A 23,378-nucleotide genomic window follows, 5' to 3' on the forward strand; every position below is an offset into this window, starting at 1 on the left:
AATGGCTTTCAAATAGACAGGTCCCGAGACATGTTGCATCCTCTTGAGTTGCATGGCAAAGCCGTGGTCATATATGAAGTGAGTGTGGTTCATATATGTTGTTGCAGACATGCTACAGTGTCCCCCCTATGCACCCCTATGTATCCTGTGCTGATACATGGCGTATAGTACCTGTGTGATCCTCGCAGTAGGTGTCTATTATGATATGGAGCTGGTAACATCTGCTACGTTCATCTGAAAGCCTTTTCCCATGCCACCTTGAACCAAAGAACATCTGTGCATTTTCCCAGAGATTATTTCAACACAATGGACCCCCCACTATACAGTATTATATTTATGATAGATAGGTCTATATGACTTTATCTGACCTCCTAAGCAGGATACATTTAACTATATAGTAGTTAATTATATGAAACAAACATAGCTTTGTCAAGAGAGACGAATATATTTATATATAATAAACCATTTGCATTTTTCTCATGACATTTTGACATCATACTTTGGCATCATCCATTGTTTAACATTTTTTCCATCCGCTTCAAAGAGATCTCTAGAGATCTCAAAGAAATCTGTCTTTGCATATAATTTTCTGAACCATAACCTTGGCCATCGCCATTGAATAGCATTTTTGCTCTTAATGTATATAGATGTCATCTTTGACCTTTGAACTGCATCGTGTTCTGTATGGTGTTGTGCATATGGATTGGGTTTAGTTGCTTATGTCTGTGTAATCCTTCCGTGCATGCTGTGTGTGTGTGTGTGCGTGCGTGCGTGCGTGCGTGCGTGCGTGCGTGCGTGCTTGCGTGTGTGTGTGTGTGTGTGCGTGTGTGTGCCTGTGCGTCTGTCTGTGTGTGTGTGTGTGTGTGTGTGTGTGTGTGTGTGTATGCGGGTGATATGTATATGTATGTATGCGTATGTGATGTGTTTGTATGTATGTCTGTGTGTAGATGAGAAAGCTGGTGTCACCCTCTCTGCACAGTTATATATGTATATCTGTGTGTGTGTGTGTGTGTTTGTGTGTGTGTGTGTGTGTGTGTGTGTGTGTGTGTGTGTGTGTGTGTGTGTGTGCGTAAGCTGTGGAATAGAGGAGTTTTCTCTGTCCCCTGTGTTCAAATGTTTGGATGTGATTGTGTATGTACGTGTGTGTGTGTGTGTTTGAATGTGTGTGTTAGAGTGTGTGTATAAGAGTGTGTGGTGTGTGTTGTGTACGTGAGGAGGCTAATCTGGCATGTTCTCTCCCTCCCCTGTGTGGCGCCCCCTGCTGCTCCCTTGAGGACCCTGCAGTGGGACACTGACCCCTCTGTGCTACAGCTGCAGGCAGACTCTGAGCTCGGGTACCTCCTTCCTTCTCTCTCTCTCTCTCTCTCTCTCTCTTTCTAGTCAAACTGCTCTTTCTCATCCACCTCCATGTCTCTCTGTCTCTCTCGGTCTCTCTCTCTCATTCTGGCCAAGTGACACTTTCTCATCCAACTCTAATGTCCTCTCTCCATCCCTCTCTGTCCTCCTCTTTCTCATCGGCATCAAAGTTTCTTTCTATTTTCATCCATTTCATCCATCTACTCTATTTCTCTATCACTCTCTCATCTTTCTATTGTGTTCTCATTATGTCACGGTCCGCTCACTTCCTCACTTCATGCCATTGCTGTCTATTCCTGTCCCTATAATATTTTTCATATTGTGTCATCGGCATCTTTTCTATCTCTTTGGCAACGTCATCCCCATCAGTCTCTCTCTCTCTCTCACTCACTCACTGTAACTCCTTCCTCCTTGTATACACTCCGTCTCTCAACACACACAGACTTCTCTGTCTCTTCCTCTGACATCTCCCCTTAAACCACGTTATCTCATTTATCTTTTATCTGTTCTCTTGCTCTCTCACTCTCTTTCTCTCTACTTCCATCTCCCTCTTTCATCTCCTATCTGTTTCCTCATGTCATCTCTCTCATGGCCGCCCTCAGACGTGTTAATGCTGGAGGTTAATGCTGGCACAGATGGTCCTCTTCTCTTGCTAGTCTCTAGTGCTATTTAAAGACGCTAGGCCACTGCAGGGCTGCATGCATACATTATGCTCCCTCAGTGCCTCTGGTGGCTCTGTGGCAGCATAGCCTCTCTGCCATGGACCTCTCCCTTTGCCTCCTCAGCATCCTCCATGACTCCTCTCTCCTCAGCATCCTCCATGACTCCTCTCTCCTCAGCATCCTCCATGACTCCTCTCTCCGCCATAGACCTCTCTCCTCAGCATCCTCCATGACTCCTCTCTCCGCCATAGACCTCTCTCCTCAGCATCCTCCATGACTCCTCTCTCTGCCATAGACCTCTCTCCTCAGCATCCTCCATGACTCCTCTCTCCGCCATAGACCTCTCTCCTCAGCATCCTCCATGACTCCTCTCTCTGCCATAGACCTCTCTCCTCAGCATCCTCCATGACTCCTCTCTCTGCCATAGACCTCTCTCCTCAGCATCCTCCATGACTCCTCTCTCAGCATCCTCCATGACTCCTCTCTCCGCCCTAGACCTCTCTCCTCAGCATCCTCCATGACTCCTCTCTCTGCCATAGACCTCTCTCTTCGCCTCCTCAGCATCCTCCATGACTCCTCTCTCCGCCATAGACCTCTCTCCTCAGCATCCTTCATGACTCCTCTCTCAGCATCCTCCATGACTCCTCTCTCTGCCATAGACTTCTCCCTTTGCCTCCTCAGCATCCTCCATGACTCCTCTCTCACATCTGACCCCCATCCCCACCCCACCATCCCATTCATGCTTCTGTTCTGTTTTGTGCCATAGAGTGGAACATCTTCAGTAGGCATGTTACGCAATAAAGCCCCCCCCACCACCACCCTGTGCAATGCCCCCTACACATATAAATGTACAGAACACACACACACACTCACACACACACACGCACTCACAGTGTTCTGGAGGGATTTGGTGTAATATATGCAAAGAGCCTTGCAGAGAGAAAGTGGAAGTGCAGAGTCCCAAGAAAGTTTGTAAATAATGTCTCCCCTCTGTTTGGTGACAGTTACTATAGATGAACAGTTACTATAGATGAATATTTTTGATGACTTAAATATCCATGTTGAAATGTCTGCCTGTGTAGCTGTGTGTGTTTGTGTGTGTTTGAGAGTGATGGGAACACATAGAAACTGCATGAGGCATCAACGTTTCAATGTGGCTCAGTGGCTGTCCTCACACAGTAGCCATTTTGTCCTTGTGTGCACAGGCGTCGGATGCACAGGCTCGGGGCCTCCAAGATCACACAAGTAGACTTCCTGCCCCGCGAGGTGGTGGCCTACTGCAAAGAGACCCAGACACCACTGGCAGCCCATCAGTCTGAAGGTAAGAACTCACTCAAGCCTCACAGCAGGAGTGTGTCCTGCTCTCTTAGCAGACACTTTTCCCACAAGGTGACTTTCTGTGGTGAGAAGTTGTACATAGGGTTACTTTTCTCTTTATACTTTCAGGGAAATACTAGTTGCAAACACACACACACACACACACACACACACACACACACACACACACACACACACATATATATATATATCAAAATCTGTGATCAAATTTGGAATTTGGTTCATATAGGGATTATTGGCTGTTTTGACTACTGTGTCATTAGTTTTTATTAGAGCACTTCCTGTCAAAATATTATGTCAAAATATTGGTCAATACAAAGTATTTTCACCATAACTGGACAAACTAAGAATCCTGTATAGTGAAGTGAAGTTTGTACAATTCTTGTTTTCATGGATTACAAACATCATGCTACTGTAATGATGGTCGAGTGCATTACAAATAAAATTAATTATTATTATTATTATTATTATTATTATTAAATGCAGTAGGCTACAGTAACAGAAGCTCATACGAAAAGACTCTCTGCAAATCTTCTGTTCTATAGAATACTGAACTGACCAAACTATAGTGCTATAGTGTGTCTTTTTAAAGCACAGAGAGACAACAGATCTCTTCAACAGATCTTTCAACTCATCTGATACTTAGAGTATTGGGATGGGACTCTCTGGAATCATTCGTCTCTCTGGCCTTTGCTTTTTGCAACCATATTGTTTATAACACGCCGTTTCACACATAGTGATTAAAGCGTCAGCAGCAGCAGTGTGGGTGTCACCTGTATGTTGTTCATTGACAAAGGCATAATTTGTTTTGATGGGGATTGCATTTATATGTGTGTGTGCTTAGAATTTTGTAAAATATGCTTTTGCCTGTCCATTTTGAATCAGTTGAACCACGATGGGCCAGTATGTAAATGGCATTTTCGGAGTTTGGCATGAGTGCTTTGAGAACAGCTGCACAGATCACGCACGCAGTGGCAGTGCCACATGCAAGGGCACCGTCTGGGTGGGCATTGGGGACACGACGCTCGTCTGGCTGCTGGGTGGGCATCAGTGATTCAGGGGCACGATGCTCGTCTGGCTCCTGAGGGGGGTCCATCCCTCTCCCTCTGGCTCTGTGCTCAAGTGTCCTTGAGCAGGAGAATGTAGTCCAGCTGCTCCCAGCCAGCTGATCAGTGCCTCCCATGGCGGCCTTTTGTCACTGTCACTGTGTGTGTGTGTGTGTGTGTGTGTGTGTGTGTGTGTGTGTGTGTGTGTGTGTGTGTGTGTGTGTGTGTGTGTGTGAGGCATTTCTTGAAAAGCACTTTGAGCACTTGAATAGATGCAGGCTCTATTGATTCTGTCCACTGCACAAGGATTTTAAAACGTTTTCATATGATTCTTTTTATAGGATTTTTATGTTTAAAAGGATTTTCTATGATATGTAGATAGATGTTTGATGCACAGATACACAGGTAGATAGGTCTTGATAAGACAAGACGTAATATGCAATGTGTGCAATGATGTACTGATTGCACAGCACCTGACAGACAACTGTAGTTTTACCTCTCAAATTAACTTTCTTATGAAGTTTGAAAAGACATCTTGCATCTGTTCATCCACCGTTCATTCAGGAGATGAGTGTCATCCTCCACTCATTTCCTTGAGAATCTTAGAAACCTTCATCGGGGGGCGTCGATCTTTTTTTACTCAAGAACCCGTTTGACCAGCGCGGGCGGCCCTCATCTACCTAAGAGGCAGCGAGAGCCAGAGAAGTGCTCTTTGAAAGGAGATGCCCACCTGTCAGTGGCCCTCCACTGAACATCACAAGAACAGTAACCACATTCACTTGTGCCTTAAGTGGATGCAGGCGGATGTAACTCAAGATGGCTTCTGTGAGAACATCACCTGGAATTTGGTCCGCCTTCTCCCGCTTTCTCAAGGGAGCTTCATCTCTTTTTTCATGCCCTTCTTTCTTTCTTTCTTTCTTTCTTTCATTCTTTCTTTTTGTAGGTCCTGGTCTCTAATAGAAACAGATCTTCATTGAGTCTTGCCAATACCATCTATAGCGTTGCCAGTTTCAGATACAGATTCTTCAGGTTAAGATATTGTTTTTTTTTTTTTTATGTACACATGCCGAAGTAATGATCTTATCTTTTAAATCATTATCTGCATTATATTTAAAAAACAAAAAAAGGTTATGAAATAGGCTAGAAATGGCCACCATGCCTCATTCAAATGTTTTAACAGATTTAGAGATTACTTTAAAGCATCGCCATTAGTCAGATGTTCCTCTGGTGCAAGAGATTAAGTTAAACAATGTCACTGTAAATTTAAATACAGTGGCTGCAAAAGTGTTCTCTACTGTTTCCAGTAAAGCATGATGCATAACCGCCCATTTCCACAAGTGTAGTCTGCGCAACTGGTTTTCTTTTTTTTTTTTGCTTGTGTTCTCAAAATCAGACGGCTTCACGCAGTCATATTTAAAGCATCATATTTCAATTATTACTTTGAATTTACGACCTTGTTAAAGCGGGGCTCTCATTGCGCCAGGCTAATTTGATTGCATCCTACAGACTGAGGGAGCCAAGCTTTGGTTTAAAACATGCAGATGGTTCCAGAAAAGCATTAAGCATCTCCATATGGATGGAGCCCTTAACAAGGCCTGGTCGCTATTTGCATAACGCTTCTGGTAGCTGTAATACAAAGCATAAGTTTAGTTTTCCCCCCTCCCCCTCCCCACTCCCGTGTGTAGTCTGGTGGAAAACTATTTCAAATCTTTTTTTTTTTTTAGATGTGAAATCCTGCCAATCATTTGTTTTGTTTTACTTTATCCTCCCTGAACTCGCGTTTTTTCTTCTAAAAAAACCCTCTTCTTCCCTCTATTCACACCAGAAAAAAATCCTCTTTCTTCCAGTCTTCTCATAGTTCCTTGATCCCACTGTTGGCAACAGCTGGTTGCCATGTGATGGTGACTTCCTGTCATTATAATTGATGTGTTTTTATTCTTTCCACTTCCTCCAAGCCTGATCAGAATTCAAATTGCTGTTGGAATTTCCTGTCGAGGCGGGGTCATTTATTCAACAAGTGCAGACGTGACAGGCGCTCTGATTGGACGCTGGCCCTTAGCGATGCCTGCTGCCTGCTCGGTTCGCGGCCCCAGCAGTCAGTTTGTTTTTTCCAGTATGACCCCCCAACACACACACACAACCACACACCCACACACCATACCAGAATCACAGGTGAGGAAAATCCCCCCCCCCCCGGCACCACCCCTCATCTTTCCTAGAACACACACACCTTAGAACACACATATCCACCTCACAGTCAGATCACACACACACACACACACTCACACACACATGTGCTTGCTCTGAGCAGGTTGAGGGGGAAGGTGTAGTAGGTGTGTGTGTGTCTGTGTGTGTGTGTGTCTGTGTGTGTGTGTGTGTGTGTGTGTGTGTGTGTGTGTGTGTGGTGGTGACCTCAGCCTGAGGAGACCCCCTCTGTCCTGTGGAGGAGGTGGGGGCTGATTTGAATAGGTTAGCCCCACACCAGCACCTGCTGCCGGCTCAGGTTCTGTGTTTGTTCAACAGGCCCCCCCCCCTGCTCTGATTGAACCTAAACAGACACTGCATGTGCTGGCCAGCAACCCCCCACCACCACCACACACACACACACACACACACACACCATCACCCCAACACACACACACACACACACACACACACACACACCACCCCACCACATACACAAACACCACACTCCAACACACGCACACATACTGACCAGCCCGACACACACACACACACACACACTCTCTCTCTCTTACCCTCCAACTACCTTTCTCTCCCTTTCATATTCCGCCTTTTAGTTTTTTCCCTCTATCTTTCTCCACCCCTAATCTCCCTCTCTACTCTCTTCCTCGCTCTCTCTTTCCCTCACTCTTTCTCCTTCCATCTTTCCCATCCATCCCTCCCTCCCTCTCTCCATCCTCCCTCCGTCCTCTCCTCTCCCCCTCTCCCAGATTGCTGTGGGGACTGCCAGGTGTTGTTAGTGTGTGAGCGCTTCGCTGTAGAGGGTGGTGGAACAGACTCTCATCGCCTCAGTTTGACCCTTGTCGCTCTGACAACAGAGGCGGCCTCTGTGCCTCCGTGCCTCTCCCACGGATTACTGTAAGCTGCGGTTGCACTTGATGCCGTCAATTACAGTTTTTCTTGATTGCCGAGATACATTTCTTCAAATTATGCTCCATTTCCCAAAACCTCTAAACACAAACGCACAACTGCACACTCATCTTCACAAACTTCAAACCTCCATGTTAAAACCACACTTTCTTTGCAATCTTACATCTAACCTTGCCTTCAGAGATCACACAAAAGCCATCAAATACACATTGCAAAATTACAAACTGGTGAGATTTATTCAAAACACTATTGTTCAAAACTGTTAGTTTTCCCCCAGAACAACACATGATGAACACAATATAAAGATACAACACATGTAAAGATTTTCTCGTTTTCTTTTACGTAAATACCTCTGCGTACAGTAATACAATAAACTGAAACTCAGTGAAAAAGTAACTGTACTGTAAAAATATGCAACCGATGCATAAAGAAGTATAGAGTGAAAAACAGAAAACAGTTTGTAAATAAAGAAAGGTCTTTGTGGATCCGTTGTTCCAAAAATTAACTATAACCTTAAGGTTCTTTCAGGAACCCACTGAGCCTTTATAAGGAAGTTCTGTATCAGTTTTTATTTCTATTTCTAATGTATTTCTACGGTTCTAGTTAGTTGCTGTTGTAGTTCTGCACAAGAACTCCATCTTTCAGCTTTGTCTAGATCCAGCAGGCAAGAATACATCGCTGTTTTGCTGGGACTTTCTGCTATCGAAATGATTTTATGTAGAATTTTCAGTTTCTTTGAAGAACCTGTGCAGCTCCATGGGAGCCTGTTGGAGTCTGATTCATCCTGAGGTCTTAGCAGGGATGGAGTGAGTGGCTACCACTGCTGTGGTGGGGTGCAAGTGATGATGTGTCACCTTAACACAGAAGCCATTTCACACTCCTTCCGAGCAGCAGAGTAGACATCTGTTGCATTTTTACCATGTGTGGTTATGCAAATGTGTGCCTGTAAGTGTGTGTTTGTGTGTGTGTGTGTGTGTGTGTGTGTGTGTGTGAGTCTGTCTGTCTGGCCAGGCTCTTTGTAGGGCCTATGATTAACCAGCTATACTTGTCTTATCCTCTGCATCCATGCAGAAAGGTTATGTGTGTGTGTGTGTGTGTGTGTGTGTGTGTTTGTGTGAGTTAGTGTGAGCGTTTCTGTTCAAGCCAGCCCAACCTGGCTTGTTTGGTCGTAGCAGCACTGCCTAACATGGGCCTCTGTTTCATGTCAGAACACTTTTATGTGTGTGTGTGTGTGTGCGTGCGTGCGTGCGTGCGCGCGTGTGTGTGTGTAAGACTGGGAATCACTAGTTTTGGGGGAGCTCTGAGACGCAGCTGTGCGGTTGACTTTGAGGGGCAGGAGGGGTTGGCAAAGGTGGAGCAACATGGGGAGCTGAGCAGGCCTTTAATTGTGGGGCCTTTGATTGTGCTTTATCGCCATGGCCGTTTCCCCATGGACCTACCCACCGTTCGGGATCACATGTGTGTGTATGTGTGTGTGTGTGTGTGTGTGTGTGTGTTTGTGTGTGTGTGTGTGTGTGTGTTTGTGTGTGTGTGTGTGTGTGTGTGTGTGTGTGTGTGTGTGTGTGTGTGTGTGTGTGCTCCTTTGTGCCCTTCCCGTTTGGCCCTTGGAGAGTCGCTCCACTTTTGCAAACAAGAGCTGGCCTTATGCTCACGGAACGATGGCGATCGTGTGCGTGTGTGAGTGTGAGTGTGTATGTCTGTGTGTGTGTGTGTGTGTGTTTGGTTAACCTTTATTGAGTTTTGAAGCGGACCACAGAGTCCTGTTGCCAGGTCAATGGCCAGACTGTTTGCCTTGTCGATTTCTCTGTACATCTGATGGTGGATAGGGTCCGTGTGGGAGTGGAGCTCTGTGTGACTCAGGGCCTATTTGCTGGCAGGCATCCTCTGAGGGAGGCCCCTAGGGGCCCGGAATGAGACCCTCACTGTGTCCTGCAGTACAGAGAAGCACATAATGTGATGTGAACTCTGTTCATCTGAAGAACGGATGAACAGTGACTGTGACGGCAGAAACAGCATTTTCTGTTCGAAATGAAAAAGATGCATATGCGGGAAAGACAATTCTTGCCATCAAGTTTGGCGACGGATTTTGTCTTCATTCTGCCTGATTGTACTGACTACAATTCCCTAGTCCAGCGTCTACAAGGTCACGCCATGAGTCTCTACATGCTCCAAACATGAAGACAAAGACGACGTCTGTCGACCTTTTCCTTTGGTGCGTCTGTCAGAGCTGGGACGGCAGAACCACTGAAGTGCGTTGGTGTCCACAGTCGTTATGGGTTGAGCCAAAGAACACAACAGGACAGAATCACACAGTGACGTGTCTGACTGCGTTTCAACCGCAAGCAAATTGAGTTTCATTCTAAGTGTATTGTCACTTTAAGGCCAAGGCATGACTCAGCGATTCTTATGAGTGGCCTGAACCTTTGACCTCACTGAGCGAGACCATTCTAAATCCTCCTTTGGATATTGTCTCCAAAACAACAAAAAAAAATCAATGATTAAGTTTGCTGTGCGTGTGTGTGTGTAAATGTGTGTGTGTGTGTGTGTGTGTGTGTGTGTGTGTGTGTATATAGGGTGTATGTGTGTTTGTGTGTGTGTGTGTAAATGTGTGTGTGTAAATGTGTGTGTATAGGGTGTGTCTGTTTATGTGGTTGAATGTGTGTGTGTGTGTGTGTGTGTGTGTGTGTGTGTGTGAGTGTGTGTGGGGGTGTGTGAATGTGAGTGTGTTTGTCTCATTAAAGACATTTAGTCGCACTAATGAAATGAGGTTTTTCATTTCCGCTCTCTCTCGCAGTGCATGAATGTCAGTAGTGTGGTCGCGGCGGAGGCTCCTGTGTGCTGCGTGGTGAGAGTTCACTCCGTTTTTAAGTGTGCATTGTCTGGGACAATCAGATTACACGCCCAATCACGGGCCTTCATAAAGCCTGGCTCCAGCGCCTGATTGGCCTTATAGGTCGTATGAAAGGAGGGTCTTGTGATGGGAGAGTGGAACGGTGAGTGACATTGCAGACGCATGGCTCATCTTTTTTTTACGACAGTGCAGCCCCGAGGGTCCTGGCAGGGTCAGTGACTCCAGTGTCTTAAGTGCTCACAACTCTTGCTCATACACATCCACACACACACAAAACAGATGTGAACACATACACACATGTGCACACACACAAACACACACACACACACACGCACGCACGCGCGCATACACACACACACACAAATACACCGACACATGCAGATGTGAACATTTGCACACACACACACAAACACACACACACGCATGCATGCGCGCATACACACACACACACACACACACACAAATACACCCACAATGAACACACCACACTACACACACCACGCACTTACAGACACACACACACACAGACACAGTCGCCAACCAACTTTTGCCAGCCATTGTCGACCTTGCATTTCAAGTCTCATTAGAAAGGCAGAGTGCATTATATCTGGCCTCTCTCAAGAGGGCACAACTCTGAAACCCGACTGCGGATTCCTTTGGCCTTTTCCAAAGACTTAAGAAAACAACCATTTTTCAAAACGGGGGAGTCATTAGATCTGGCATTTGATTGTCCTTGGGCCGAAGCGAGTGAGGGTGGGGGTGGGGGTGGGGGGTGCGGGTTTGAGGTTGTGGAGGAAAGGCTTTGCGGCAGGCCGACGGTAACGCTCTGAAAACAGGGAGAGGCTTTCTGCTCTTTTTCCTCCCTCCTCTCCTCTCCTCTCCTCTCCTCTCCTCTCCTCTCCCCCCAGTTGATTTTTGACTTCTTTCTATTTTTTTCCGCTGCGCTGAGTGAAAGCTCCCGTGTCGCCCCGTCGGATTCGAGCGGAGCCAAGCCCCGAGCACACAGGGCACAGAGAGAGAGAGAGAGAGAGAGAGAGAGAGAGAGAGAGGGAGAGAGAGAGAGAGGGTTGGGATAGAGAGAGAGGGAGAGAGATAGAGAGAGAGGGTTGGGATAGAGAGAGAGGGAGAGAGAGAGAGAGAGGGAGTGAAAGAGAGAGGGAGAGAGAGGGCTGGGATAGAGAGAGAGGGAGAGAGGGAGAGAGAGAGAGAGGGTTGGGATAGAGAGAGAGGGAGAGAGAGAGAGAGAGTGAGAGAGAGAGAGGGAGGGAGAGGGCTGGGATAGAGAGAGAGGGCTGGGATAGAGAGAGAGAGAGGGAGAGAGAGAGAGAGACAGGGCTGGGATAGAGAGAGAGGGAGAGAGAGAGAGAGAGAGGGAGAGAGTGAGAGAGAGAGAGAGAAGGAGAGAGAGAGAGAGAGGGCTGGAAGCTGGGAGCTGCGGCCAGCCAGGACTGCTGACATGGCGTGAGCCGGCTCTCCCTCCACAGCCATCACCCCCACCCCACCACCCCACCACCCTCTGATTTCCATCAGGAGATGAATATCTGTTCCAGTTGTAAAATAGAAAAGAAGGAAGAAAGAGGAAAATCAAGAAACGTGTGTGTGTGTGTGTGTGTGTGTGTGTGTGTGTTGTCTGTATGTGTTTTTGTGTCTGTTGGTATATGCATAAGTGTGTATGCATAAGTGTGTATGTTTCCGTTTGTGTGTGTGTGTGTGTGTTTGTGTGTGTCTTTGTTTGACTATATGCATGTCTAATTATCTTCATTTCTTCAGATTTTATATTTATGTGTATTCCGATATGCGCACACAAGCATGCCAGCCGGGCTGGACCAGCGTCAGCTCGGCGCTGGATCAGAACACCCAGTCTACCACAAGCGTCACCCCAGACCTCTGGCCTGGGCCCTGGGCCCTGAGCTCCAGGACTGGATCGCTTCCCCCGGAGCTCAGTCTGGCCTTTAATGGGCCGCAGTGCAGAGATGGGCTCTGAGTCGGAGCTGAACTGTGGACCGCGGGGCTGTTTGGCCAGGCACTGTCAGGGGACTTGTTTGGGAGCGTTATGATATTAAGGCAGTAATTGCACTCAGTGAACCACAAACCAGCCCCTCTCTCTCTCTCTCTCTCTCTCTTGCTTGTTCAGTATACGGGTTGCTGCTCTGGAAACCTCCTCAGTAGGGGTGGGAAGTTCACAAGGTCAAAGGAGCTATTTGTGTGTGTGTGTTTGTGAGAGTACGTGTGTGTGTGTGTGTATTTGCAAGCCTGTGTGTGTAGGTGTATGTGTAAGTGTGTGTGTGTGTTTTTGCAAGGCTGTGTGTGTGTGTGTGTGTGTGTGTGTGTTTATGTGTGTGTGTGTGTGTGTGTGTGTGTGTGTGTGTGTGTGTGTGTGTGTGTGTGTGTGTGTGTGTGCGTGTGTGTGCACTCACAAATGTCTCTCTGGCATTTTTCTGGCCCATTAGCCCAGGGGTCTGTGAGGGGAGAGCGCTTCCTTGTCTGTATTTCCAAACTTGTGGTGGTCCTCTAATGGTCCCTAATTGCAAGAAAACAGAGTTGTAAGTAACTGCTAATCTGAAAGACATTACTGGACACTCTCTGAGAAAAGTTCACTCAACCATTATGAAGCCGTTGAGGAACAAAACATGTGAAAGCGAGTCGTCCTGGTCACTGCTAACACACTGATACAATTAATTCATTTGGTGTTTTAATTGCATTTAAATAAGGTGATTACGTTTTAATAACGATTGGTAATCATAGCGATAACTGGTAGTGGTCATTAAGGAGGTGCAAGGTTTTTCAGCTACTTGTGCCTGAGAGAGGAATCAGACAAATGAATCCAATGGCTTTCATTTTCACCAAATCCTCATGTTAATGAATGCTGCATGCTAGTTAACCTAACCTTATTATATATATATATTATAACCTAACCTTATTAGAAACAAGCAAAGTGAGCAGCAATGCACTGAATGCAGTCATTCAGGATGGGGTACGCTCATCGAAAGCACTGTTGCCAACCTATGAATTACAAGGAAGAGTCACATTTTACATTTACATTTAGTCATTTAGCAGACGCTTTTGTCCAAAGCAACGTACAAGGGAGCAGTCAACAGTACAACAGTCAAGCTACGAGCAATAGAGACCTACAGTTATATATATATATATATATATTATAAGACAGACTCTATGCAGTACGTGAAGAAACGGCACTGTATAGATACTTTAAGCTGCAGAAGCAGCCCTTCAATAGTCATCCATACATTTTTGACTTGATATCAGAACAAAAATGTTTACAATGTTTACAAAGTCTTATTATGCATGCAAACAGATATGATGAGGTTGCCGTGGTGATGTTGTTGTACAGTATGTTCTTTCATGTCCCGCTCCACTCCGCTCTGTCTGGGGCCCATTGAAACGGCTGCCATGGCAGCGCGGAGGTTATCTGTAGCCCGGGGGGTTGAGTGGTGCGATGGGAACGGCTATTACACAACACTCTATCTCCTCAACACATCTCACAGGGCCCAGACCTAACCTAACCCCCACTCACCCATCTGAGAGAGAGAGAGATGGAGAGACAGGGAGGGAGAGAGAGAGAGAGGGAGAGAGGGAGGGAGATGGGGAGAGGGGTTGAGACAGACGAGGAGAGAGAGACAGAGACAGAGAGAAAGAGAAGAGAAAACAGGAGAGAGAGAGAGAGAGAGGGAATGATAGTTGCATTGAGAGAAAGAGAAATAATGGAGAGGGAAAGAGAGAGCATTTCTTGCCTTGAACGCAGGTCACACATGGAAGCGCTTGCCCAGGCGGGGTGTTGTTTCAGCTCTGTCATGCAAGAGAGCACGTATTAAGATTAGCTACAGAATTCACACACACACACACACACACACACACACACACACACACACACACACACCAGAGCTGGCATGAGTGTTTGAAAGCTTTCCATGTCTGACGAGGCATGTGTGTGTGTGTGTGTGTGTGTTTGTGTGTGTGTGTGTGTGTGTGTGCGTGCATATGTGTGTGTGAGTGTGTGCGTGTGTATGTGTGTGTGTGTGTGTGTGTGTGCGTGCATGGGTGTGTGTGTGAGTGGTTGGGTGTTCGTCATGTTAGATTTTGATTCTGCCTTCTCCTCTCTTTCTTGATCCCTCTTGTCAGAATTAATTGGTCGCGTCGACATGAACATCTCTCTTTCTCTCCGCCTGGGTCTGCGTGTGTGTGTGTGTGTGTGTGTGTGTGTGGGTCTGCGTGTGTGTGTGTTTTTTTTCTTCCTCTTCTTTTTCTCGGGCAGCGTCTGAAAAATGGTTCCAGTTTGAATTGCACAGCCATCATCCGACTTTGGTTTCACACAAGAAAAAAAAAATACAGACACACACACACACACACACACACACACACACACACACACACACACACACACACACACCCATGCTCCCTAGTGGTTTTATATCGAAAGGGGATGCCAGTCAAAACCCTGGGTTTGAAAAATAGAGAAGGAAAAAGGAGGGGGTGGGGGTGGAGGGGAAGAGGCGAAAAATCTGATATCAGAAGAAATGATGTCTTCCACAGTGGGTAGGTCCTGCCAAGTGGGACCCAGATGATTGCAATTTCCCCCCTCTACCACCGTATAAAAGGGAACATGAGACGCGCCCTGCCAGAAAATGGCGGCCGTCCTCCAAGCCTCCGTAATAACATTTGCCATCTGATGTTTGTTGAAAATCAAATGGAATATAGTTTTCGTTCCTGTGAATAGCAGGACTGGGCTGTAACCCCCACACACACAAACGCACACACACACACACACACACCTCCCACCCATTTTCTCTCCCTGTGTCTGTGAACATGCACTATAGCGAACTTGAAGGTCCCATGTTTTTCTTTGACCCCTCTCATTTGATGTAAATCAAGAACAATTGCTCAGCTTTGCCCTGGGTGGTCTGTACTCGCCCTGTCTACCTCCCCAGGGGTATTTGTTATGTTTTTAGTGCTGCAGCTGTATGCGTGTGTTGTCCGTGTGTGCCACATGTGGAAGATTTGAAATAAATGACATAAATGCCGAAATGTTTAATTAAATAGTTGAGAATTCTGATCAGAGCTTCTCATAAAGAGGATTCAAATACCTTTGCCTTTTTTCTGTTTTTCATAAAGACTGCTGTTGAATATTCTTCTGCAATATCAAAGTAGGATCTTTAGCCAAAGCATGGCGTGGTCTTGACATGGTATCCAGATTCTTAAGGCAAAGAAACAATCACAGCCTGCAGTACCACATATGACCAGCAGGGTGCACTCTTGACACATTGACCTTAGTTAAAGAGTCGACGCTGCATAATACCTCCATGCTGTAACCTCGTCTTTTTGCCAGCATTCCTCCAAATCTAAGACAGGGAATTGCAATGCTTACGATTTTATGTAGCTTACATGATACGTTACAGTATGCTGCGCAGGCCTACTGTTTCATAACGATATTTGTAGAGTTTTGTTTTGAATTCCGTAGGCTAAATAAAAAAACGTTTTATAAACACGCTCAGCTGTTTCAAAAGTTATAGTTCATTTAATCTAAAACTAAAATAGAAAAGAACATTCAGCGAGGCTGCAAATATATACATATATATGGATGTACATGCAAAACAAATGTATATTGATAATCGGTCCCTAATGAAACACTTTCATCCCCACCCCCCTTCTTTGGTGACTTGTTGAAAAGGAGTTGAGCTCACTTCTCCGTCTGGAGCCGCTGGGTTTGACAGGCGAGCGTTTGGAAAGTTTGAAGTCATGAGGTTTAATCATGCGCTGTGGCCGGCCTGTGCATGGCGTGGCATGATGAGCGTCTTAAAGATGTGGTCGCGGGCCGCTGCCAGCACCCACTGGCACTGCGCTTGCGGGACACAGAGCCGTTGCATAATGAAGGTTCATTACCGGTCCCCTCTCCCGGGTAGAAGCGCTCACCGTTCCCGGTGGACCACCGTGCCGATTTCATTCAAAAACTACGAATGAGATCTAAAATGTTCGGCTTCTCATTTCAGACATACAGGGCACTGATTATTGAGGTCAAACCACTCGGCTTATGTTCTGAAGGACGTCGCGGCATAATAGTGGACTAAAGCGTAGTACAGTAGTCTTAAGTGCCAGATAAGCTTGGTAATTAGAGAGCTCGTTTTCGAACAGCTGAAAGACCTTTATTTTCCCAGCTTTTGTCATGATGCCTTGGCTGACGTACACAGCCTAGGATCTTACAACACAAATCAATCAGATTTTTTTTTGTTCTTCGTTTTCCCTATTTTCACAGATTGTTATACACTTTAAACAGTTCAATGCATTTATTTATATTTATTTAAGATTGTATTGCATTATTTATTTATTTTAGATGCAAATATTGACAAATTGTTTATTTATTCTGTCTTTCCATGATATTGATGTTTTTATTTTAACACACATAATTAGAAAACACAAATTTCAGTGATATATTTGGCATATAAATCAGATATCTTTTCAATCACACCTGAGGTCATCAAATTATTCACATTTTTGTGAAACTATTTTCCCAATATTACATTAATTTCAAGTTCTGGACGGAGCCTCTTTCATCTCTCCCTTTTGTCAGAGTCTCTTTAGATCAGAGAAGAGAGGAACTTTCTTCTTCTTCTTCTTCTTCTTCTTCTTCTTCTTCTTCTTGTTTGTTTTTGAAATCCAAAGCATTTCCTGCACCACTGGCAGTGTGTATGATAGTTTTATCTGCGTTTAAAGCCCACCATCTCTGTATCTTCCTCTGAATCTCTGTCTCTGCTTCTCTCCTCCTCTCTCCTTCTCTCTCTCCTCTACTCTCGTCTTCTCTACTCTTCCACTGAATATTTCCAGACCCTAGATCTCTCTGTCAGGTTCCCAGAGGAAGACTGTTCTGGCCTTCTCTGTACAGCCCTTTGGCGGAGAGATAGCGCCCATATAAAAGGGACGACGGCATGATCAATCATAATGATGACAAACGAGTGTGATGCAGAGGTTAACGCACAAGGAGGTCGAGCCCAATCCAATGGCATCTTTTCCAGTAAATTGTCAGGGCTTTGTTTTTTTCCCCGCTCCCTTTTTTTTTTTGTTCTTTCAAACAGCAAACTTCTGAGCGTTCTCAGATTTTCGTCCAAAAAAGAAGCACAGCTTACCAAGTGTCGAGAAGAGTCACAGTTTAAACTGTAATTTCATCCATTCGCGTCTGTATCTGACAGAGCTTTTCCATTTATTTCTTTGAGTTAACACATCCTCTCTGTGTAAAAATGAGTAATCATAGTCACAGAATGATTCTGTCTATCCTTGGCTTAATGTCTGGAAATGTTTTTTTTTTGTTTTTTTTTTATATACATTCTTCAAATCATAATTTAAGCAGATTTTCTGGCGAGGCCTTGTATTAGGCTGTACTCCAGGTTATATTGTATTCTCAGTTTCACAGTCATCTTTGCCCTGACGGTTATCAGAACTGACATTAGCGAATATTTAGCATATTTTTGGGGTATTGGAAATGGCCTTAGACCAGAGAAGTTTGACGAGTTAAAGTAAAAGGATTTCTCTCTAATCTCAGAATATGAAGCCCCAAAACCACAGCCCCAGTGCATTGTGGGAGTGTCTGTGCTGTGCCTGTAACACCCTGCAGTGTTGTTGCCAGGCTGTCTGTCTTGTCTGTCTGCCTGTAACACCCTGCAGTGTTGTTGCCAGGCTGTCTGTCTGTCTGCCTGTCTGTCTGCTGCCTCCCCCCTCACCTGCTCTCATCCCCGGGGCCTGGTGCAGGTGACAGCGCTCAGGTCACAGTGCTGAGGGGACACTGGGCATCCTCCACACACATCACTTTTTCTGCCTCTCTTTCTTTCATTCCACCTCTCATGTCTCTCTCTCTCTCTCCCTCTCTCTCTCTCTCTCTCTCTGTCTGCCTGGGCCTGGAGGTGTGTGTCAGTGGAGGTGTGTGTCAGTGGAGGCTGCAGGGAAGGCCAGCGTTGGGAGTCCATTAGACGAGCCAGGCCTGCACTCAGAGCCCTTTTTCCTTTCTCTCTGTCTGTCTCTCCCTCTCTCTCTGTCTGTCTGTCTGTCCCTCTCCCTCTCTCTCTCTCTCTCTTTCGGCACTCTGTGGAGCGTGTTTGATGAGCAAGTAGCAGTGAGAGGAAACAGACTCTCGCCCCCCCTCTGCGGGTCGCCTTCATTTCATTTCAGAGAGAGCGTGACAGTCTCTCTTTCTCTCTCTCTCTCCCTCTCTCTCTCTCATTCACACACAAACACACACACACACACACACACACACACACACACACACACACACACACACACACACACACACACACACACACTTGTCCAAGAGATTTCCAGTTTTGTGTAGGTCTGTCTGAGTCAGTGTGTGTGTGTGTGTGTGTGTGTGTGTGTGTGTATGTAGTGAATTGCCTCTCCCACATACACAGCTGCAGCTATATGAGCTGGCCCTGCGTGTGGATCGTATATATTTCCATTTTAAAACGCTACCTTTTGTTTCCTTCTCCTCTCAGTAGTGTAGGTAGCCAGATGATTCTCTCTCTCTGTGTGTGTGTGTGTGTGTGTGTGTGTGTGTGTGTGTGTGTGTGTGTGTGTGTGTGTGTGTGTGTGTGTGTGTGTGTAGCCAGATGATTCTCTCCAATGACACTGTTGTGATGACCGTCTGCCTTTCATGTTGTTTTTAGAGTGTAGCCCGGCTAGATATCATCTAAATAGTAAAAGAGACTGTCAAATTTAAAAGATGTGTTATTCAGCGCAGGGGAAATATAAAAATATTATTTAGCAGTTCTCTTTATGACTTAAAATTAAACTCAATAGGGTTGGGTTAGCCACTTTACATAAGAGGCCAACAACCGCAAAGACAAGCTAGAACACAACCAGGATCATAACACACGACAGAAAAATACTTTATTTGGACCTTGTTCACAGAACTCAGAAAAACGGAGAAGTCGCTACTGCAGATCACCTCGCGTGGTTTTCCCATCCCCTGAAAGGACTTGTTCTAATTCGTCTCGGTTTTAAACTCTATTTAAACTCTATATTACTCACCTCCATCCTGTAGTGTGTGTGTGTGTGTGTGTGTGTGTGTGTGTGTGTGTGTGTGCCGTGCAGACGTCTAAGCACGGGCTGTGGGGTGTAAGTGATTACGGGATCTGACTCAGAGGCCGGGCAAGGCTCTCGTGTGTGCAGGTGTTTTCTTCCTGCCTCTGTTACCGCTACCGCTGCTGCTGATGTTGGACAGAAGAAGATTCGTGTGTGTGTGTGTGTGTGTGTGTGTGTGTGTGTGTGTGTGTGTGTGTGTGTGTGTGTGTGTGTGTGTGTGTGTATGTGTATGTGTGTGTGTGAGACAGAGAGTAAAAGAGCTGAACTCCTCTGAACAGTAAGAGGACAGGACTCCTGTGAACCTTCAGATGCGGGGACGCAGGGCGTGATGTGTGATAGAGAGAGTGAGGTAGAGAGAGAGAGAGATACAGAGAGAGAGAGAGGTAGAGTGAGAGAGATATACAGAGAGAGAGGGAGAGAGAGAGAGATACAGAGAGGGAGGGAGAGAGAGAGAGAGAGAGAGAGAGATAGCGTTTTTCAGACGGCGGGTGTCGTGCCAGCGCCACATTAGAGAGCTCTTTTATGTCCACGTCGCCGCCTCCTGCTCGTCAGTGTGCAGCCTGTGTTGTGGTCGCTGAGGACTGCTCAACACCCAGCCCCCCCTCCCCCAACTTCTGAGGCAGCTCTTTGTGTGTGTGTGTGTGTGTGTGTGTGTGTGTGTGTTGTGTGTAAGTATAATCTCGAGGACACAAGATTGTGAGGCTTTGTGTATCATGTGTACATGAATGTGTGTGAGTGTGTGTGTGGTGTGTGTGTGTGTGTGTGTGTGTGTGTGTGTGTGTGTGTGTGTGTGTGTGTTGCAGGAGATGGATTGTTGGCCAAAGACTGCTTGATTGTGTATATGTGTACAAGCGGGTCAAAGAGTGTCTCAGTCATACAAGGGGTGTCCTGATTTATCACATCTGTCTCACACTGTCTCTCTTGCTCTCTCTCTCACCCTGTCTCCCTCTCTCGCTCTCTCTCTCTCTCTCTCTCTCTCTCTCTCTCTCCCTCTCTCGCTCTCTCTCTCTCTCACCCTCTCTCCCTTCAACATGGTGTTGAGTCCCCTACACCTCCTTTTCTCCAAAATAAAGTGCAAACTCCCCAGTTAGGGAGGGGGTTTTCGATTGTGTAATCAGCTCCATATCCCGTGTGAAAAGCCTCCAGCTAAACAGCTTGGCTCAATAAACTGCTGGATGAAAGACTGGGTCTCATCCTCCTGCCGTTTAATGGATGGCATCTTCTCCTGGTTTTCTCCTCGTTCTTTGTGTGTATGTTGTGTGTGTGTGTGTGTGTGTGTGTGTGTGCGTGTGTGTGTGTGTGTGTGCGTGCGTGTGTGTGTGTGTGTGTGTGCGTGTGTTCCTCCTTTCTTTTCCGTTCCTCCTCTGACCGTGATGTTTTTGCACGGTGTCATATCCCTTTTTCTCCGGAGGAGACTCGTGGTGTCAACATCCATCTATCGGAGACGGGTCAAACCCAGGCTCAAGCTGGGTGCTGCACGTTGGACGCAGTCCAGCTCACACAGACAAACCTCAAGTTTAATATTTCCACCCTCGCACTCAAGCACACGTCTCCCAGTGTTAAACCACGGGGTGGGGGGAAAGCGAGAGCGATGGGGGGAGGTTTGGGGGGGCGCGCTTGGGAGGAAAGCATCTTTGATCCGCGGCTACCGGTTAAAAGCTATTTCACGTCGTCACGGTGATGGATGCTCTGCAGTGGCGGCAGGTTGAGACGGGGGGAAAGGCGCTCGGCACGTGGTCCGGTACGGTTTTCCCGTGCAAGCGGGGGGGGAATAGCCCCATGCAGACCACTAATCCACTCCACATGGTGTGCGAGTGGACGGCCTTGTGTGCAGGGGACGAGCCCCCGGATCACCTGTCGCGGAGCATCCATCTCTCCACGTCCTCCAGCCACATTAAGATGTTTATCTCCCCCCGGGCCTAGGCGTAATGAAATGGCCAATTTTATTTGTCCCCGGAAGGATAATGCACTACGGACGGTGCAAATCAGCCCTAATGGCGCACCTAGCGTCGCGGACGAGCAGATTGCCTTGCCCTCCCCCGCCATCATGTGATTATTCTTCAGCCATTTGCCCGGTTGTGAGCGTTTAGCGGTTAGCGGCGGGCTTCGTGGATGCGGTGCGGCCGTAACACCGAGTGGCTTTAGGGGCCGGTCACCGGCAGAGGGAAATGGCAGGGGTTGCTGCCACGGCGATGAACGTGCAGCTGGAGGAGGAGGGGGGTGGGGGAGGAGGAGGAAGGCAACCTCACACACGGGATTAAATACAAACTGCAGAGAGAGAGACAGAGAGAGAGAAGGGAGAGAGAGAGAGAGAGAGAGAGAGAGAGTGTACCTGGTGTTTAAACTCACATTTCTCATGCAACTCCTAAGGTGAATGCAAAATGACTAACTAATACTGTCAGCTCTTGTATGTGCATCCCCTGTTCCTCCCCCGGAGGCAGAAGCCCTCCTTAACACGGACAAAGGAAAAGCATGTGCAGAACCCATTATGGAAATGGAGCTTTGTGATCTTGGTCGTGTTTTTATTTGATCCCCACAGGGAAGCCTCTCTTTGAGGACGGTGAGAAACAGCAGTTTTGCGGGCCTCGTGAATGTCGGAACAAATTTCACCGGGCTGTTGTTTCACGTTTTAATGCTGGGGTTCGAAAACCCACCCGTGGAGGCTGGAACAGGAAGCCGCCCCCCCCCCCCCCCGCCGGCCCATGGCAACCGTTTCTCAGGTCACCGGTTAACCTGTCGTCCTGTAACCACGGCAATGAATCAGCTGTGTTTTGCACTCCGCCCTAGCCAGTGTGGTTGAAATGCTGTCTGACCACCTCTCTATGGTCAAGTGTACTCTATGGTCTTTAGCGCTCATGTATATTCAGATGAACCCACACGTGCATCCACTCACAGATGTAGATATGGAAAGCGCGTATACATTGAAACACATGTACAGAGAAAATAGACACGCTGTGTATATCTGTTACAAAGATAACATACTGCACACTGTACATAATCTGTCACATACAAATAGATTCACACACAACCAAACAGACACACATACTCATAGACACTCAGACACACACACCCCCCCCCCCCCCCCATCACTGACACACACACACACACACACACTCACACACACACACACACAACACACACACACACACACACACACAGACACACACACACACACAGACACACACACACACACCTTGCCTCTGCTTCCCACAGCAGCTCACCACATCCCCTCCCAGACCCTGGTTGTGTCAGGTCAAACCCAGACAACCTCTTCTTCCTCTCTCCCTCCCTCTACCTTTTGCTTTCATCCATCCCTCCATCCCTCCCTCCATCCATCTGTCCCCTCCAGAACAGAGCAGAGCAGAGCAGTGCAGGCTGGGCTGAGTGGAGCTGAGTGTGTGGCTGCTGCTGGGTGACAGGGACAGGGACAGAGACAGGCCCTTAGTGGCGTGTTGTCATTTACAGGCTATTTTTCTGTTCTGCGAGTCATTCCACACAACATGTGCCACTTGTGTCCCAATTATTTTACGTAATTGGAAACAAACGTAAACGAAACGGTCAAACAACACTTCTGGTGGAGTGATTTGATTGGATTGGACTATGGACATTTAGTGTAGTAGCACAACAGCATTGTACAGCTTGTAAACTTCAGAGGCATAAAATGTATATAAAAATGTATTTATGCTGTAACTCATGTACAATATATGTCAATGTTGATTTAGATATTTTATTACTTCAAGAGGCTATATATGATAACTTAAGGACATTGTTTAGAATTTACTTAATGAAAGTTTTTCAAAAGGAAAAGGCAGCCGTTTTGTGTTTGTGCAAGTGTAAGTATGTATTTGTGTGACAAAATGTGGGGATCTCTGGTTTTGTGTGCGAGTCTGTGTGTGTGTAATAGAATGTGTGTGCGCATATTGTGTG

The 23,378-nt window shown here is 46.6% G+C and overlaps 1 protein-coding gene across 9 annotated transcripts in view; it reads left to right on the top strand.

Annotated features, from left to right (window-relative positions):
- The window catches only part of LOC105904926 (cytoplasmic dynein 1 intermediate chain 1), a 70,709-nt gene that overhangs the window by 6,744 nt on the left and 40,587 nt on the right, over positions 1 to 23,378 (top strand). For 6 of the 9 annotated variants that reach the window (XM_031585694.2, XM_031585695.2, XM_031585698.2 and 3 more), the window contains 2 exons: positions 1,275 to 1,334; positions 3,224 to 3,339. In XM_031585694.2, the coding sequence (XP_031441554.1) occupies positions 1,275 to 1,334; positions 3,224 to 3,339 (176 nt within the window). The remainder of the gene's footprint in view (positions 1 to 1,274; positions 1,335 to 3,223; positions 3,340 to 23,378) is intronic. The other 3 variants (XM_031585700.2, XM_031585701.2, XM_031585702.2) reach the window with 1 other exon arrangement.

The sequence above is a fragment of the Clupea harengus genome, chromosome 19, assembly GCF_900700415.2.
Source record: "Clupea harengus chromosome 19, Ch_v2.0.2, whole genome shotgun sequence".
NCBI lineage: Eukaryota > Metazoa > Chordata > Actinopteri > Clupeiformes > Clupeidae > Clupea > Clupea harengus.